This window comes from Scophthalmus maximus, chromosome 5 (genome assembly GCF_022379125.1).
Source record: "Scophthalmus maximus strain ysfricsl-2021 chromosome 5, ASM2237912v1, whole genome shotgun sequence".
Taxonomy (NCBI): Eukaryota; Metazoa; Chordata; class Actinopteri; order Pleuronectiformes; family Scophthalmidae; genus Scophthalmus; species Scophthalmus maximus.
The window spans coordinates 26745500-26764591 of NC_061519.1; the positions used below are offsets into that span (position 1 = coordinate 26745500).

A 19092-nucleotide genomic window follows, 5' to 3' on the forward strand; every position below is an offset into this window, starting at 1 on the left:
ATCCCATCTGAATTACAGCAGACACACACAGAAGCCAGACACTGAGTTACTTGACCGCATTTGAAAATACATAACCGTACCGAGAGCACCACCCGGAAAGACAAGTACATTTCCTTAAGGAACTCTTGGCAGAAACGTAAGGCGTGCTCGATAAAACTGTGGACCTCCCTCATCTGCTCCAGAACAGAAAACCTGTCGAGTCAGGGATCAGCTTTAGTTGAAGGTGAGCGACAACTTTGCAAAGTTTCCAGAGATGAGAGGAAACTGATAATATTTTCTGGTACAGACTTTTAGGAGTGAAATAGCTCATAAGAAGGACATTATTCAAAAGCTGTCCAAAATTGTTTAGGACTGTATGAATGAAACTGAATAATTAAGTTGATAGTAAAAAGACAGTTATATTTACGTTACCTGGCATGATGCAGGCTTAGTCAGACACAAGCACTGGAGCAATGGAGTTATGATAAAGGGATAAAATGTATTGTTATTATGAGAATTGATTATTAGCTGACAACTAGCTAATAACTGGTTACTACCTACCTCCTTAAAATGTTAATATGATGCAGTCGTTGTTTGCTCTCCTCTCACTTGGAGGTCTGTAGTGTCAGAAGTGTAAGTCTGTTTGTTTACACAGTCACATTATGTGAAACAGCACATAAATCCCAACGTTTTGATATAAAACGTGTGAAGGGATGGAAATTGTGGGAATGAGAGCGAGTTGAAGATCTCGAAGAATTATCCAGCAGAAAGCGTTCACTTCAAACAAAGGTAGGATTTAAAAGTTGAATGACATCTTCAATTTCCTAAAGATGTGGAACATTTTGAGGGATGAATGGAGTTGTATCTGAAAGTATGATTGAGTAGATAAGAATTGAAAATTCATGAAGTGTGAAAATTTGTGCATTTTGAACATTCCCTCCCTGCACTTCAATGCAGCAAAAACTGCGGAAAACATTGAATATTTCAGGGGGGAAATGAAAGATGAACACAGAAATAGTTGAATACAAGGTGGACTATCCTAATTCATCTGAAGGTTTTGATGTTTGAAGTTTCTAGGTGTAAAAATGTGGAAGGAGGAAAACAACCCAATTTTTTTTTTTTATTGTTGTCAATGCTTCCAGCATTCGCACCAGGAATTCATTCATGTGATTTAGACAAATATGTGACCTTTAACCACCACATCACTCTTGTATTTATTTATCCCTGTTTATCTGATGTGTAAAGGTTGCAAAAGATTATTTTGTTACTTAAAAACAATGTGAAGTGATGACCACTGTCTGTCTGATGACCATCCATAGCACAATAGTTCCGGGCTCTCCAGTCAATGCATTTATATTCAAGAACAAAAATATTAATGCTTCTGGTCTTACAGCATTTACCTGAACTCTTTTTTCCCCCCAGGCTGATTCTCTTCCTGGAAGTCATCGTCTACACTTGGAAGATGGGTGGAACCAACATGTGGTGAAGTGTAAGTGCTGACAGGCCCCGTTGTTGAGATCAGAGCTAAGACTAGTTCTACTTCTCAGACACTGAAACTCAGACAGTCGTTCGTCACTGAGAGGTGAAATGGCCCAGAAAAGAGTTCAGCTGGAGCGGGAATCCTTCTCTTGTTCCATCTGTCTAGATCTACTGAAGGATCCGGTGACTATTCCGTGTGGACACAGCTACTGTATGATCTGTATTAAAACCCACTGGGACATACAGGATGAGAACAGAATCCACAGCTGCCCTCAGTGTAGACAGACCTTCAGACCGAGGCCTGTCCTGGTGAAAAACATCATGTTCACTGATTTAGTGGAGCATCTGAAGAAGACTGGACTCCAAGCTACTCCTGCTGATCACTGCTACGCTGGAGCTGAAGATGTGGCCTGTGATGTTTGTACTGGGAGAAAACTGAAAGCCGTCAAGTCCTGTATGGTTTGTTTGATCTCTTATTGTGAAAAACACCTCCAGCATCATTACGATGTACCTCAGCTAAAGAAGCACAAGCTGGTGGACCCCATGAAGAAGCTCAAGGGGAACATCTGCTCTCGTCATGATGAAGTGATGAAGATGTTCTGCCGCACCGATCAGCAGTGTATCTGTTATCTCTGCTCTGTGGACGAACATAAAGGCCACGACACAGTCTCAGCTGCAGCAGAAAGGACCGAGAGGCAGAAAGAGCTCGAGCTGAGTCGACAACAAATCCTGCAGAGAGTCCAGGACAGAGAGAAAGATGTGAAGCTGCTTCAACAGGAGCTGGAGGCTGTCAATGGCTCTGCAGATAAAGCAGTGGAGGACAGTGAGAAGATCTTCACCGAGCTGATCAGATCACTGAAGATGCAGATCAGATCCCAGAAGGAAACTGAAGTGAGTCGAGTCAAAGATCTTCAGGAGAAGCTGGAGCAGGAGATCACTGAGCTGAAGAGAAAAGACGCTGAACTGAAGCAGCTCTCACACACAGAGGATCACAACCAGTTTCTACACAACTACCCCTCACTGACACCACTCAGTCCGTCTACACACTCATCCAGCATCAACATCCGTCCTCTCAGGTACTTTGAGGCTGTGACAGCAGCTGTGTCAGAGGTCAGAGGTCGACTACAGGACGTCCTCACTGAGTCAGAGACAAACATCTCACTGACAGTGACTCAAGTGGATGTTTCACTGTCACAACCAGAGCCCAAGACCAGAGAGGAATTCTTAACATTTTCACAGGAAATCACACTGGATCCAAGCACAGTAAACAAACATCTGTTATTATCTGAGGGAAACAGAAAAGTAACAAGAATGAGAGAAGAACAGTTTTATTCTAGTCACCCAGACAGATTCACTGATTATTATCAGGTCATGAGTAGAGAGAGTCTGACTGGACGTTGTTACTGGGAGGTGGAGTGGAAAGGAGCAGTTTATGTAGCAGTCGCATTCAAGAATATCAGCAGAGCAGGGAAGTCACGTGAATGTGCATTTGGATGGAATGACAAATCTTGGGCGTTAAATTGTCACAGAAACAGTTATAACTTTTATTACAACAGCATCAACACTCCAGTCTCAGGTCCTCGGTCCTCCAGAGTCGGAGTGTACCTGGATCACAGTGCAGGTGTTCTGTCCTTCTACAGCATCTCTCACACCATGACTCTCCTCCACAGAGTCCAGACCACATTCACTCAGCCGCTCTGTGCTGGAGTTAGGATTTATTATGATGAAGGAGACACAGCTGAGTACTGTAAACTCAAATAGATTTGAGTCATTTAAAGAGCAGTGAATTAAACTGTGTTTAAACCGTCAACATCCTTTCTCTCCATTTTGTTTTGACTGTAAAAAAAAGTTTGTACTTGTTTTCTAAATCAGTGTACAGATAAGTTTCTCTAATGTGTGATGAAACAAACTGATTGTGTGGATGAAGTGAATCTGTCCATCAAATCACTGAACATGAGTCTTTGAACAGACTTTACTGATTAAATGTGTGAACAAACTGAAGGTTTCAATAAAGAAGTTTTTCCTCAAGAATAAATGAAGAGTATTTCTTTTGTCTTCATTCCAGCATCTCGTTCGAGCTTAAAGAGACAATGTGAAACCAACCTGAGCGTATAACTGAGGCCGTTGTCCTCTTGAAACACCAAAAAGTCGTGGTTACTCAATATATTACTATATTACTTTTGCAGGTTCTGCATATTCATTCATAAGAGCAACAAAGTGTATCTGATGGTTTTACAGAACAGAAAATGTTGCATAACACCCAAGCTGATATTGTGTCCAGCTTCATTACACTACTAGCTACTGGGAGATGTAATAATATTACAGTAATGTATTACTAACATTACATTAACATTCAGTTCCACTGCTATGCAGATGTAACCCAGCTCTACCTATCCACCAAACCCACAACGTCCTGTCTTCAGGAAATCAGATCCTGGTTCTCCCAAAACTTTCTCAAGCTCAACAGTGACAAAACTGAACTCCTCCTTATTGGCACCAAATCCATCCTCTCTGAAATAAAGAATTTTCCATCTCCATCAAAAATTCATCTCTATCCCCCTCTTCCCAGGTTAAGAGTCTGGGTGTCATCCTAGATAGCACTCTATCATTCCAGTCCTACATTAATAACGTCACTCGGTCAGCATATTTCCATTTACGTAACATCTCTCGCTTGCGCCCATCTCTCTCCCCACAGAGCAGAAATTCTGGTTCACACCCTGGTCACATCCCGACTAGACTATTGCAACTCTCTCCTCTTTGGTTTACCTGACAAATCCATCCATAAACTACAACTCATCCAAAACTCTGCTGCCAGTATCATTACCAGAACACCGTCCATCAGTCACATAACACCTGTCCTGCAGCAACTCCACTGGCTCCCCTTCAAATACCGTCTCATCTACAAGATCCTCCTTCTTACTCTCAAGGCCCTCAACAATCTTGCCCCTCAGTATCTCACCGAGCTCCTCTATATCAAGACACCCACCCGTTCTCTCAGGTCCTCTTCCTCCATCCAGCTCATCCTCCCACCTGCTCGTCTGGTTACCATGGGGTCAAGAGCTTTCAGTCGCTCAGCCCCCCACCTCTGGAACTCTCTGCCTCACTACCTCCAACACTCCACTTCCATTACCACTTTCAAATCTCACCTGAAAACCCATCTTTTCAGACAGGCCTACTCCCTTTAATTTCATTTGCAACCCCACCTTTTCTCTTGTTTTTATTATTATTAGCATTATTATGTTGTTTTATTGCCTGCTTTTATGATTGCTTGTTGGATGGACTGAGTGTTTTTATTGTTGATTTTGTAAGGTGACCTTGAGTGTTGAGAAAGGGAACCAGGTGAATTCTACGAGCTCATTTCCATTGCTCTGCCAGACTCACAGTCTGGATCTTCTCCATTGGGAAGTGATTTCCCTCCGCAGAAATCTTGCTGGTCCAATCACAACAGATTATCTGATTGTGGGCGGGGGTTTATGCCGTGACGCGGAGAGAAGCGACTTTAGTAAACAACCAAGATGGCTGCCGCTGATGAAAGAGCATTTGACTAAAAGTACCTGATATTTTCAAATTTCTCCCACAAATACCACAAAACTTGTTCACAGACATTGTGGAATCATCATCACAGACGTCTTCTCTCTGCTCTGGTCTGTTTCGCAACATACGTCACATGACTCGTTGCTCTTACTGGTTGTAGGTCTATGCAATTGCACCCGGAGGCATTTTTGTCTGCTTCTGTAATCAGAAATTAATTGGGGTCCCAGATTAGTACACATTTGAGTATTAATCTGGCTATGCCATGTTAAGTGCACTATATAGGATATATGCAATTTTGACAAAGCATTCGGACAGCACTACAAAATGCAGGGGTTTCAAAATTGGCAACCGCACCTCCTCCACCCTCATCCTAAACACAACAACCCCACAGGGCGGTGTGCTGCTCTTCACGCTCTTCACCAACGACCGCAGCCCCACTCACACCTCCAACTCCATGATCAAATTTGCAGACGACACCACAATAGCAGGACTGATTACAGACAATGAGGAGACTAACGGCTGGAGTTGGAACATCTGGCTGAGTGGTGTCGAGACAACAACCTGGTCCTCAACAACTCAGAGACAAAGGAGGTGGTCATTGACTTTGGGAGAGCAACGACGAGGGACCACCTCCCCCTCCAAAAAGATGGACAAGCAGTGGAAAGAGTTGAAAACCTACATTTCAATGTCAATGTGTCAAAACAGCTGACATGGACGACCAACACCTCACACCTGCAACTGCTGTTCTTTCAGAAAGCTGAAGCAGGCACCGCTCCCACAGAAACTGATGCTACATTTTTACACACACACACACACACACACACACACACACACACACACACACACACACACACATACAACTACTCATAACATTCTACCACTGTAGAACAAATACAAAATATAATTTATTTTAACTGGTGCCTTTTATATTTACTGTGCAATTCTATTTAATTTGACTTTGACTTTTATTTTACTTTTAAACTCATAGTTTGCGCAAGAGTCACTTTGCTTCGTCTGTTCACTGCTGCTTCTGTTTGTCTGTTATTACTTTTATTCATTGTTTTCTTTTCCTGTATATCAGTATATTGACACAACAAGAACATTCTGATAAAGTACACTATAAAGTGAGTTGGGGTGGTTTCTTACAACAGCACAGGACTGGTGACAAACAGTTTGAAAGACATTGGACTGTGTGACAAGATAAAACACTCAAACTTTAAAGTGGATAGTTTTTTTTTTACATTATTCACAACAATCAGGTGGTTTCTGGTATATGGTGACTTTTCATGTCCCTATGATTTACTAAATCCTATTTACCCTTAAATGAGTCACATATTCATAACAAATGACTTAACTTGTTTATTTAAGTCTTGTATATTACTCTAACAGAGAAAATAGACATTTAAAACATTAATTTGTATTTGACAAACCTTTATATTGATAAATGTATTCTCTTTTTATCAAGTCCCTAGTGTAAAGTTACCAACCTCAATAAGAAAAATAAACCCTTAGATGGTAAAAACCTCAACATATTATTAATTACTGTATTGACGGGAAATGGTTGTAAACTGCATCTAATCACACACATAAATCAAATTAAACTATAGGTATTTGTGACTATTTTCTTCATTTGCTGTGTCCCTGAATTCATCTTAAACCCTGTTAGTATGTACTTTCTCGACAACCCCTCCCAAATAAAAAAATAAATAATCTACAATTCAATACAGACCATTTGCAGGAAGGGACATCATTTATTTTTTGGGGGAAATCAACTGTGTAAATTGGGGTACGCTTCAACTGTCACTCCTACCTTTTTGTTTAGTTTTTTAAAGGTTATTCTGTTATTCTATTCTGTTATTTTTATGGTTTATCCGATGGAAAATTTACATTGTTTCACAAATTATGAGGCCAAAATGTGACTGCGGACCAGGAATCACCCGTTCCTTATTGTTACGTCCAACCCACACAGTGTTTAGCTGTGATCTACAACCTGGTCTGAATCTGACGCTCGGACATCGATTGCTTCTGTCTCCGCCCCTCGTATATAGGAACACTTCCTGGTTGGTCCCGCAGTCCAGTGAAGTTCTCGCTGTTGGAGCTGTGCCCGTCGCTTCCCGGTTCTCAGGTATGTTGTGGTCTATAACACGTCATAAGTCTCTAACTTTCTCTGAGCATCATTGGGATGTTGGCGTGACATTTTGAGTCGAATGAAATGACCCTTGTTCTCCTTGTTGTGGTGTATATTTCGCACTGATGTCATCACTACGGTTAAGGGGAGTTTTGTGTGAGTTGACTGAGCTTCAAGATATTTTGTTGAGAGGCAACAGTTGCAATTCAGCCACAAAGAAGAGAGCATTGAATTTTCTCAAGTGAAATATTCTGCATAGTATTGGCAGCATGGTGTGTCCTCCCCATAAGGAACATAGACTGTAGATGTTTATATGTAATTGTCTTTCTTAATAACAATGTGAAGTGATGACCACTGTCTGTCTGATGAGTATCAAGTCTAAATTGTCTTTTATTACACTGGGGCCGAATAAATCAAATAGCGCAATAGTCCAGTTCTCTCGGGTCAACACATTCGTACCAAGACCATAAATATTAATGCTTCTGCTCTTACAGCATTTAACTGAACTCTTTTTTTTCTTTCTCCAGGCTGCTTTTCTGCTTGAAACAAGGCATCGTCTCTCATTCAGACAGTCGTTCGTCACTGAGAGGCAAAATGTCGCACAAAGAAGTTGAGGTTGAGCGGGAATCCATCTCTTGTACCGTCTGTCTGGATCTACTGAAGGATCCTGTGACTATTCCCTGTGGACACAGCTACTGTATGAGCTGTATTGAAACCCACTGGGACCTAGAGGATGGCAGCATAGGCCACAGCTGCCCTCAATGTAGACGGACCTTCACACTGAGGCCTGTCCTGGTGAAAAACATCATGTTGGCTGATTTAGTGGAGCAGCTGAAGAAGACTTCTCCTGCTGATCACTGCTTTGCTGGAGCTGAAGATGTGGCCTGTGATGTTTGTACTGGGAGAAAACTGAAAGCTGACAAGTCCTGTTTGGTTTGTTTGGTCTCTTATTGTGAAAAACACCTCAAGTCTCATTATGATGTACCTCAGTTAAAGAAGCACAAGCTGGTGGACCCCATGAAGAAGCTCCAGGAGAAAATCTGCTCTCGTCACGATGAGGTGATGAAGATGTTCTGCCGCACTGATCAGCAGTGTATCTGTTATGTCTGCTCTGTGGAGGAACATAAAGGCCACGACACAGTCACAGCTGCAGCAGAAAGGACCGAGAGACAGAGAGAGCTCGAGCTGAGTCGACAACAAATCCAGCAGAGAGTCCAGGACAGAGAGAAAAGGTTGGCGCTGGTTCAACAGAAGGAGGAGGTTGTCCGTGCCTCCGTTTTTAAAGCCGAGAGTTGCGTTGAGAATATCTCGGAGCTGCTCACAACACTGTCACATCAGATCAGAGCCCAGAATAGACGTGAATTGGAACATCTCGAAGTTGTTCATCACAAGCTGGACGATGACATCACTGAGCTTGAGAAGAAAGACGCTGAACTGAATCAGTTCTCACACACAGAGGATCACAACCAGTTTCTACAAAACTACCCCTCACTGTCACCACTCAGTCCGCCTGCACACTCATCCAGCATCGACCTCCTTCCCTTCAGGTACTTTGAGGACGTGAGAGCAAATTTTTCAGAGGTCAGTGGTCGATTAAAGGGAGTCCTGACTAAGCTGGTGAATAGCGTCACACTAACAGTGAATCAACTGGACGTTTCACCATCAGAGCCCAAGACCAGATCTGGACTCCTACAGTATTCAAAGGAAATCACACTGGATCCAAATACAATCAGATCTGGTCTGTCATTGTCATGTAACATCAGGAAGGTAAACGTAGGAGTGATAGACTATGAGCCGTATCCTGATCACCCAGACAGATTCACATCACAGTCTCAGGTCCTCAGTAGAGAGAGTCTGACTGGACGTTGTTACTGGGAGGTGGAGTACACGGCAGAAACTGTAGTGGCAGTCGCGTACAAGAGTATAATCCGAAGTGGGGACTCCAATGTGTCTGGATTTGGAAAACAAAATGATGTATCTTGGGCGCTCAGTTGTTTCAGACACAGTTATAACTTTTATCACAAAGGTGTCGTCACTCGAATCTTTGGTCCGGTGTCCTCCAGAGTCGGAGTGTACCTGGATCACAGTGCCGGTGTTCTGTCCTTCTACAGCGTCAAAAGAAAAATGACTCTCCTCCACAGAGTCCAGACCACGTTCACCCAGCCGCTCTATGCTGGAGTTGGGGTTTACGAGAAAGATTCCACAGCAGAGATCTGTTCAAGTAGACTATTAATGTATTCTAAATCAAGTTTCTCTGATGTTTCATAAGCTGTAATGATCGAAATCAACGAGGAGATGAATCATTACTGTATTTTTCCATATCTCCAGATTCACGTTTAACAAACAGACTGTGAGGATGAAGTGAATCTGTCCACTGAACACAAGTCACTGTAAAGACTTTAAAAACGTGTGAACAATAAAGAAGTTTTTCCTACAGAAGTTCTTTCTTTTTTCTTAATTCCAGGATCTGGTTCAGGGCTAATGTGTAGAGCTGAATCAATTGCAAACTATAGGATTTTGCTTTTGATTTTTTTGGCAGGTGTAAGTGTTTATGACCAAGCAAAACTGAGAAAAATTTGGCGATTATTCATCACATTAAGCGACAATAAGCCTTTTCACATTAAACGCTTTAGAACATCCGCTACAACCTGAACATTTAAAACCTCCTTCCATAATGTTAAGATTAAATACTCACTTGTTGCTCGAGCTGTGACAGCTAACTGAATATCTTTGGTGTGTGGACAAAACAAAACATCGTCTTTGGGGTTTAAAAAACACGATTGACATCTTTCATACGTTTTATGGACCAAACAACAAAACCGTTCAATCGAGAAAGTTCAGCGCTCAAAAACATTAGTCGAGGACAAACAGGATTGATCTGATGTGGTCAATCACTAAAATGGCTTCCTGCGAGTCAAAGAATAGATTTCAAAACCTTACTCTTGGTCTACATTGGTCTGCTGGATGCCTGAATTTCCCTCAGGATAAATGAAGTATCTAATAAACTAAACTACAAAGCACTGAATGGTCTTTGACCAAAATACATCCTAGGGTTTTTAATTCCCTATGAAGCATCCAGACCCCTCAGGTCGTCGGGGTTTTATTGCTATGGTTTTAATATCTATTTTAATGTAACGCTTTCATTTTAATGTCTTAATCCTGATCCTCGGGTGGGTTTTACTAGTTGTTCCAAAGTCGAGGCTCAAATCTAAGGGTGACCCAGCTTTTTCCATCAGGGCTCCTCCACTTTGGAACGGCCTTCCTGAGGAGATGAGGATGGCAAAGTCTGTGCGGTCTTTTAAGGCACTTTTAAATAAACATGTTATAGACTTCCTTTAGTGTGATGTCGCCTTTTTGTATCGTCTTTTTATATCTTTTTTTTTATACAGATATGTGACCTGAAAACCGTGTTGTTGTTGGAATGCTGATTTTAATTGTCTGTGTTTTGTTTGTTTTTGTGAAAGCACTTTGTGAAGCTACTATCTGAAAGGTGCTATATAAATAAAATAATAATAATTATTAATATTTTGCGTTTATTGTAAATTTTAATGTCTTTGTCTTAATGTACTTACCTTGTGTATGAATGGTGCTATACAAATAAACTTACCTTGATTTGGGCACACCGGACTTCATAGTACACTATTCAAAATGGAAAACATAACTCAGGTAACTGTGACAATTGCTGACAAGAGGAAACAATAGGACACATCATAGTACATCATAGTACAATGTCAAAAATATGGGACTCAGAGAACACGACTCAGTAGGAACCTGAGAAAGCTCACGGTTGAAACTGAATATTTTGGACATTTTACAGCAAGAGTCACAGAACAACTGTCATAGTCATGTAATACAGTACCTCAGAGAAATAAAAGTGTTCGGAAGAATCTACGTTTTTTAATGTACGTTTTAGTTTTGTTTGTATTTGTTTTTAGTGATTGTGATCCACACTCCTTACCAGTTGGTGGCGGTAATGCGTCATTTCGTCGGAAGAAGAAGAAGAAGAAGAAGAAGAAGCACTTGCCTTGCGTTGCCCTCTGGTGGTCATTCCAGAGAACACACACTTTTGAAACAGTAGGTGGCGGTAATGCGCCTCGGACGTCAAGTCACATCGCGAAGAAGAAGAAGAAACTGACCCACGCGTGTCGTCGCTGGGGCCACACTTTCACCCGAAAGAGATTGAAAACACGTCGTTTCGGAGGATTCAACGCACCGAGCGAAGTGAGAACACGTGGTCGGTTGTGTTGCCTCACTGGAGTTGTTAAATCTTTCATAAAGATCCGTGGTTTTGTCAGTTATTAGCCTATAGCATAAAAAAAACCCCGGAGCTCGGTTCGCTGTCTGCTAGCTTGATTTTGGCTGCTATTAGCAAATGCCTATAGCAAAGCAGTTCGGTTAGCTGGTTGCTAGCCTAGCCTAGCCGACGCTAGCATGCAGGTGTGTCGGTCCGACGTGGCGCCACAGTTCAGGAGCTCGTGTTCAGTTAGTTATACTTTCGTCAGTGTGCATTCGACACGTAACGTCCCACTTCCCCGACGACTGGCTTAGCTACTGCGCGGCTAGGCTAGGCTAGGCTAGGCTAACGTCCAGTAAGTTGGCGTTACGTCACCAGTGTTTTGACACCTCGCGTCTAATTGATTAACGGTTGCAGCTCTAGCACCACGTGTGTTTTTAATGTTAACAGTTTGTAATCTTAACAGTTTGTAGGGGACAGTCTCAAACTTTGAATGTGAAAAGGCTTAACGTCACTGAATGTGATCAATAATCACCAAATTTCTCTCAGATATACTTCGTCATAAACACTTAACACCTGCCAAAAAAAATCTAAAACCAACTCCTATAATCATGGACGTTACATTTGCATTAAGCCTTTTCCTTAAAATGGGCATCTATTGGGAAAAGGCTTAATTTATGACAACCGAAATAATTATAGTATTTAATGTTAGATTGTTATTTGTCAGCTGTAAGTGTTCATGAGACAAAGCATATCTGAGGGAAATTTGGTGATATTGATCGCTGCTTTGGCACGTTAAGTCACGTTAATTATTTCACAACGTCCCGCTTGTAGACGCCGCCCTAATATCAAGAGGACGGACGATATTTAATTATCCTCTAAATAGTTACAGATCATTAATTGGTGACTTATTGATGAACTACCTCCTTCATCTCAGCTGTACTTGTAAGCAGTGTCATTAAATCACGCAGTGTTTACGTTAACGTCACGCCTCGGTAGAGAAGGGTTCAAATATTTCACATATGTTCTGGTTACGTGAAATATACACAGAATTAATATCAGTTTCACTTTTTCGACATTTCATGGACAAAACTGTGATTTAAGAAAGTTATTGGTCGTGTTATTGATAATGAAAGTAATCATTAGTTGCAGAACTAAAACTGGCCACTTTTTTAACAGAGTTTGGTCTGTTGTCCAAGTGGGGTGAAGAATATGTTGTTAGTATTGTAAATCCGTCCGAGACATAGTTTGTATAGAATTCTAACTTCACTTTGTCCTCTCATTTTCAGGTTGTCATGTCCTCCTACACTTGCATCAGCTGCCGAGTGGCTTTTGCAGATGGCGAGGTGCAGCGAGCGCACTACAAAAGCGACTGGCACCGCTACAACCTGAAGCGCAAAGTGGCCGACATGCCGCCCGTGACCGCCGAGAACTTCCAGGAGCGCGTCCTGGCGCAGAGGACCGCCGCCGAACAGCATCTGAGCGACGCGTCGGCCACGGAGGGCTGCACCGTCTGCAACAAGAAGTTCTCCAGCACCAACGCCCACCAAAACCACCTGCAGTCCCACAAGCACCAGCAGGCCGAGAAGCAGGCGCTGCTCACCGCCCAGAGGAAAGTGGAGAAGATGAACGAGAAAAATCTGGAGAAGGGACTCGGCGACGAGAAGGCGGATCGTGACGCCAGGAACGAGGCCCTGCAGCAAGCACTGAGAGAGCAGCAGAGGTCGAACCCGGCCAAGCAGGAGGCGGCCCAGACGTCACAAGTAGCGACGAAGCAGAGGATGGAGAGGCCGGACATACCTCCCCGCCTGCTGTGGCTGGAGGAGCAGGCCAAGAGGCGAGAGAGAGATGAGGGAGCCACCGCCGAGGAAGGTGAGGAGGAGAGAGGACAAGTGCATTTTCTGTTGTAAAACTTAACTTATGTTGCCTTGCAGACGTTACTAGATTGGCAGCTACAGAAGTTTGTGTTGTACTGGTTATTCGATTCCCACGTCTTCATTAGATTGTAGTGTTAAAATGTTCCCGTAAAATCTATTCCAGAAGACTGGGAGGACGTCGATGGGGAGGGCGACGACGATGAGATGGAGGAGGAAGAGGCGGAGGAGGAAGAAGAAGAGGAGACAATGGATCAGGAGGAAGGCGATTCGGCTGCTCCAGCTGACCCCCACCCGTCCGCTCTGCCGGGCTCCATCCCCGTCACAGAGTGCCTGTTCTGCTCCCATCACTCAAAGTCTCTCATGAAGAACGTCGCCCACATGACCAAAGGCCACGGCTTCTTCATCCCCGACGTGGAGTTCATCGTCGACCTCAGGGGCCTCGTTCGTTACCTCGGTGGGTTAAGCGCGTGAACGTGAGAAACATATGTTGAAGATACAAGTGTGTACATGTGTATTTATGTGTGTGTGTGTGTGTGTTTCTTGTTACAGGAGAAAAAGTTGGTGGCGGGAACGTGTGTCTATGGTGCAACGAGAAGGGGCGTTCGTTTTATTCGACAGAAGCGGTTCAGAGTCACATGACGGACAAAAGCCACTGTAAGCTTTTCACCGACGGCGACGCCGCTCTGGAGTTTGCAGACTTCTACGACTTCAGGTAGTCGAGTCGCTTTGAACTAATTAAATGCTAATGCTAATGCTAACTGTCTGCTGACACACCTGTCGTCCTCTCGTGGGTGCTAACTGCTAATGCTAATGCTTTCTGTTTGCTGACACACCTGCCGTCCTCTCGTGGGTGCTAACTGCTAATGCTAATGCTATCTGTTTGCTGACACACCTGTCATCCTCTCGTGATTCGCTGCCCCTGCTGCACTGTTTCCGGTTTCTTTGCCTCACGTTTGCATATTGGACGATTGGTTTTCTGTATTTGTGACGAACCAAATCTAGCTTGAACAGGATTCATTTGAATTTCAAATAGCAGAGAAGTGAAACACAGAAATCTCCTGCTCCAGGACAGGAAGGTGAAAACATCAGAAACAAGTCGCTGTAGTCAATGTCAGACATGTTAGAGGACAGAGACAGAAAACACTTTTTTGAGTGGAGGGACTTTAAAGCTCTTTTATTTTGGAAAGCTGCGGCGGCACTTTATTGGCTATTCAAAGGAAGTGATATTTGTTTCTTCCTCCATTTATTTATTTTTGATATTTTTCAGTTATGACTGTCTAACTATAAAGTTTGTGACAGTTGTTCTCCTCCTGCAGTTACACTGTAACAGCCTCTAGAGGCGACCGGGTTCTTTTTAAATGCTGCGTCTCTTGTCATTCCTGTTCCCAACAGGAGCAGCTACCCCGACAGAAAGGACGGAGGAGATGGTGACACGAACGACGAAGAGCTGCCCGACGACAAGAACCTGGAGTATGACGACGACACTCTGGAGCTCACTCTGCCGTCAGGTGAGTGCAGATGTCTCTCGTTGATCTGTTTGCGATCATCGTGCAGCTTCATGGTCTTTGCTCAGGCTGTAACAGAGAAAACCTGATTGGCCACGTGTCCCCCTCAGGTGCTAAGATCGGCCACCGCTCCCTCATGAGGTACTACAAGCAGCGGTTTGGAGCTCAGCGAGCGCTGGTCACCGCCCACAACAAGCACGCCGTCGGCCGAGTCCTGCGGCAGTACAGAGCCCTGGGCTGGGGGGACGGAGGTAAGATCTCACCACGTGTTCGTTTCTTTGCCGTCATTTGTCTGGTCATCGCTCCAAGACCAGTGGCAGGATTATTCAGTATAACTGACACTAATCCTTTTTTTTGGGGGGGGGGGGGGTGAAATACTTTTAAAAACGGGGTAACCTGCCCCAGTGACAGTTTGAAATGGGCCTTTCTGTTCTGCTGCCATGAAGAAGTTAAGGAAACCTCCATAACTTTTTATTTCACTGGCTCCACAGAGAGACAAGGAAGCAGATAACTAAAAAAAAAAAAAAATCTTCATATGAAACTTGGTATTTCGGAGTGTGACCCTGCAGTTTTGCCGTATCCTTAGTCTTGATTTATTGTGTTTACTGAAGAGTTTCGGGGCGGATGAAGAATGTCTCATCACTTCTTAGGAAGTCGGGCTCCTACAGTCGTAAGCTTTTGGCCCAAGGGACCTCAATTTCTTTTTCTCTTGTTGCTGTGTTTTCACTGCAAACCTTTGTTCCCGTCTGTATTGTGGAGTCGACAACAGCTTGGGATTATTGATAATGCTATTCCTTTTGTTCATCGGCTCTTTCATCCGTTTGGTTTTTGTGTGACTGAGAAAAGACGACGCTCCCACCACCAGTTCAAATAATCAAATGGGCCGAGATATTCTTAAATCAGATAAAAGGTTTATGATTTGTCAGATGTTTGAGAGTAAAGTAAAAGTTATAAAACTTTAATCCAGTCCGCCTAACTTTGTTTATACAGAACTTAAAGCTACAGTGTGTGATATTTAGAAGAACTTATTCACAGAAGTTGAACATATTGTCCATAATTATGTGTTAATTTATGTATAATGAGTTAAATATAGTTCCATGAGGTGGACCGACCTCCACGTGAGTCTCCATGTTTCCACGTCGTGTTGAATCCGGTTGTTGAACTAAACGGTTCCAGAATATACGTCGTTTTCACGTTGAATTTTCAGACGCTGCTGGAAACCGGAAATGGAACCGGTGGTGCGCCACCATAAAGTGTCCCCTGTCGGTCGCTCAGTTGGTTGCGGTTTGCAAATTTACCACCAGACACGCCAGAAAATTACATAAAAATTACACACTGGGGCTTTAAAGTTATAAAACTCATGAGGGGAAAATTTTTCATCCAGTCAGCCTAACTTTATTTATACAGAACTTTAAGATGCTTGATAGTACGGAGAGTGCGTTTGTCTTTTGTCCAACACATCATGTGTCTTGTGTCGAGTGATTGTTTGATGTCAAATGTCCAAAATGGAGCCGTCACATCCCAATTGATGACGACAACAAAAAAATGCCTCATCCCAAAATAATTTTAATTCAAGGCTCCAGTTCATCAGTTTAATCAACATTTTGTCCCAAAATCTTTTTCACTATTAGAAAAAAACAAATCTTTCTCAGTTTAAATGTATCGACCTTCTTCTGAACCTTTTTTGGCAGTTACTTTTGTTTCCATCTCAGAGGACGAAATTCGTTTTTTCACTTTTTCCCCTCGTCTGTAAACATTTGTAATTCTGAGCCCGGTGTTGAGTGGGCTCCATTTTATTCGTTATCAGAAAAGAAGTGAGTCATAGGAAAACTACTGGTCATGACGAGCTGCCCCATCCCTTCTCTCCGTCTCTTTAGGCAACTGCCTCCTCCATCAGCAGCAGAGAGACATGCAGTACGTACAGTTGATGAAGTCCAAATGGATGCTGAAGATGGGCATGAACAACAACACCACCAGGCAGAAGCACTTTAGAGCCCAGGTCATGTTCTAAGCCCCGGGACTGCGGGGGAAACCAATGTGGGTCGAAGCGTGACGTGGACGTGGACACGTCTCCGCTGTTTTCCACGCGACGAGACTCGGGATGGGAAGAGTCGAGCACAGCTGCAAAAAAATCTGTGGTTTGCTCGCGCCGTGGGCAGACAAGAAGGACCAGACTGCCTTCGATCACCGTGTATCAGTCGTCGTCTAAATGCAGCCATGTTGATTTGAGGTTTTCACGACTGACGCAAAAAACCCGAATGTTTTACTATTTTGTAAGAATTCCCAAGAAAGAGCAGTGACATAAAATTTTTCAGACATTCGGACCGGAGATCAAGGGCATAAGTCGCATTCACAAAAGTTATGTTGAATCTATAGGGATAATTTCAAAGCTGCTATAAGGATAGATTACATCTTCATTCTGTATATGTTAGTAAAAACATTTAACCGAATAAACATATTTCATATTTATTGGATTCACAATGGTCGTCTTTAGAGAGAGGTTTCTACACTATTTTACACTTTTTGTTTTCAGGTGGATGAACCTAATCAAGAGCTAAAACTAAATGAGCAGAATTAAACTGTTGCTTGTTGAAATATGGTGAAAGAAGCTCTTCTTCCATCTGGAGAAGAAATATTTCAGGTAAGAAACGGTCTTTTCCATGAGCGGATTAAAGTCAACTTAGTTTTTCTGTTGTAAAACTTAACTTTTACGATACTAATATACTTTTATGACACATGACCACATATAAGGATATTTGCTAATGTATGTGTTAACAATATTTGGTCCTTTGTTATTTAAAATTCAAAACATTTTTTAAGTTAAATAAAAAACATGACAAAATTTGAACTAAAACAAAACAATATTTTAATTTTTGTTTGTCTTATTAATTGTGTTTTATTACTAAATAACTTCAAAGCACGACAAACAGTTTCTGACATGTCAGATGAACGTTGGCCTTTTTTCGCTTGAGAGACTTGAACTTTTTATTCGATTATCAATAATAATTTTCTCACGTGATGCATGTGAGTGTGCTACATGAGCATTCATTTCATTATACAGCCAAGGTTGACCAAAAGTCTCTCTTCAGTTACACAGGTGTACTTGTTCACCATTACTTAGCAGAAGCGGTGGTATTGCAAACCTTTCACTGAAGGAAAAGGTTGTATGGTTTGGTCGTCGGCGTACGGCTCTTCTCAGAGGCGTCGGACTGATCTGGTCACGCGGGCCCTCGTGCAGATGATGTCATGATGGAAAGCCGATCGGGCTTCTCCAGCAGCAGGATGCTGACCTACCACACACCAGCCCGTTAATGAGCTCATCTTCACTCCCATTTGTTTGTGGTGCTCCACTATCTTTGGCAGCCTACTCACTTCCTCTCGCAGGCTCGGAGAGTGTTTGCGGCGCAGTGGTTTCAGGGGGTTGAGGGGGTTGAGGGCGCCCTGCCCCCCCCCCAACCCGTACGTTACGCCACTGCTCGAGAGAGTCGACAGGAAGAACTGAGAAGGGGGGAGGGGCCCTGCAGACAGGCCGACGGCCAGAAGGACAATAATTGATCAGCACGACTTGAGGGAGAGAGTTGCTGAGATGTGTTAGCACTGCGGGAGTGATGGGAGGAGGCGATTCTTTTAAAAAGCTTGACCGTTTGACCAGTGCGTGATTCCCAAGACCTACAGCGATCGTATTTGGACACGGGATGTTAATGTATTTAATTTGCCCACAGTCTGTATATATATTGTTTCCTAAGAAATCTACAACTGGTTCATGTTCTACGGGATGTACTGAATTAATGTTAAGACAGAATTTTCACAAAGTCGACCGACTTGAGTCAGAAGCGAGCAGAGCCGATGAGGAACATGTTTAATTAATGCTTAATGAGTCATTTACTAAAGCTGCATCCGTTGATACAGTAATAGGAACAACTTTTCGGGTTGTTAGGTCGTGAAACATCTCTGTCATTGGTGTTCATCGGCCTTCATCGTGACAGTTCCAGTGTATTGACCTATCGGGGTCAATACACTGTCATTATGCTCTGTAAATCACAAATGTCATAGTATAGTCAGAAGTTCTTGTTATGATTCCCTGCAGTCCTGGGAAATGTGTTCACGTGTGTTAATCTCAACGGCCCAATGAAAAAGCATCTAGTTTCCTGACGTACTCAGATTTCATACAGTAGAAAGGGATTGTCACGTTTTTCACAACATGGCAACCCAAAAGTTCTTATTAACGAGTTATAAATGATGAAGTTTTTAGTTACGACTGATTAATGATCCCAAAATTGTTCTTTTCAAACAACCAAAGTTTGGTTTCATGAACCATAATAGAAGTACAACCAGAACTAACGTGAGTTCCCAGAA

General features: G+C 42.9%; 3 protein-coding genes across 4 annotated transcripts; all 3 read left to right on the forward strand.

The window, feature by feature from the left end:
- On the forward strand, positions 1 to 3493 carry LOC118310826 (tripartite motif-containing protein 16-like). Its single transcript, XM_035634134.2, has 2 exons — positions 1 to 223; positions 1402 to 3493. Exon 2 carries the CDS (start codon positions 1567 to 1569, stop codon positions 3217 to 3219), a length of 1653 nt encoding a protein of 550 aa, XP_035490027.2. The 5' UTR covers positions 1 to 223; positions 1402 to 1566; the 3' UTR covers positions 3220 to 3493.
- A 3474-nt stretch (positions 3494 to 6967) lies between these two features.
- Positions 6968 to 9559, forward strand: LOC118310825 (tripartite motif-containing protein 16-like). The gene is made up of 2 exons (XM_035634133.2): positions 6968 to 7117; positions 7648 to 9559. The coding sequence occupies exon 2, from the start codon at positions 7715 to 7717 to the stop codon at positions 9386 to 9388; it is 1674 nt and encodes a 557-aa protein (XP_035490026.2). The 5' UTR covers positions 6968 to 7117; positions 7648 to 7714; the 3' UTR covers positions 9389 to 9559.
- A 1626-nt stretch (positions 9560 to 11185) lies between these two features.
- Positions 11186 to 17205, forward strand: znf622 (zinc finger protein 622). 2 transcript variants are annotated; one of them, XM_035634138.2, is made up of 7 exons: positions 11186 to 11341; positions 12644 to 13226; positions 13395 to 13685; positions 13781 to 13943; positions 14624 to 14739; positions 14847 to 14987; positions 16614 to 17205. In XM_035634138.2, the coding sequence occupies exons 2-7, from the start codon at positions 12650 to 12652 to the stop codon at positions 16745 to 16747; spliced, it is 1422 nt and encodes a 473-aa protein (XP_035490031.2). In that variant the 5' UTR covers positions 11186 to 11341; positions 12644 to 12649; the 3' UTR covers positions 16748 to 17205. The 2 variants fall into 2 exon arrangements, with proteins under 2 accessions (XP_035490031.2, XP_035490032.2); XM_035634139.2 differs by having other exon boundaries at positions 11208 to 11354.
- The last annotated feature ends 1887 nt before the right edge of the window (positions 17206 to 19092 follow it).

Coding starts and splice junctions, on each gene's coding strand:
- znf622 (XM_035634138.2), top strand. CDS start 12,650: ATGTCCTCCTACACTTGCATCAGCTGCCGAGTGGCTTTTGCAGATGGC. Junction 13,686..13,780: donor GGGCCTCGTTCGTTACCTCG/GTGGGTTAAGCG, acceptor TTCTTGTTACAG/GAGAAAAAGTTGGTGGCGGG. Junction 14,740..14,846: donor GGAGCTCACTCTGCCGTCAG/GTGAGTGCAGAT, acceptor TGTCCCCCTCAG/GTGCTAAGATCGGCCACCGC.
- LOC118310825 (XM_035634133.2), top strand. CDS start 7,715: ATGTCGCACAAAGAAGTTGAGGTTGAGCGGGAATCCATCTCTTGTACC.
- LOC118310826 (XM_035634134.2), top strand. CDS start 1,567: ATGGCCCAGAAAAGAGTTCAGCTGGAGCGGGAATCCTTCTCTTGTTCC.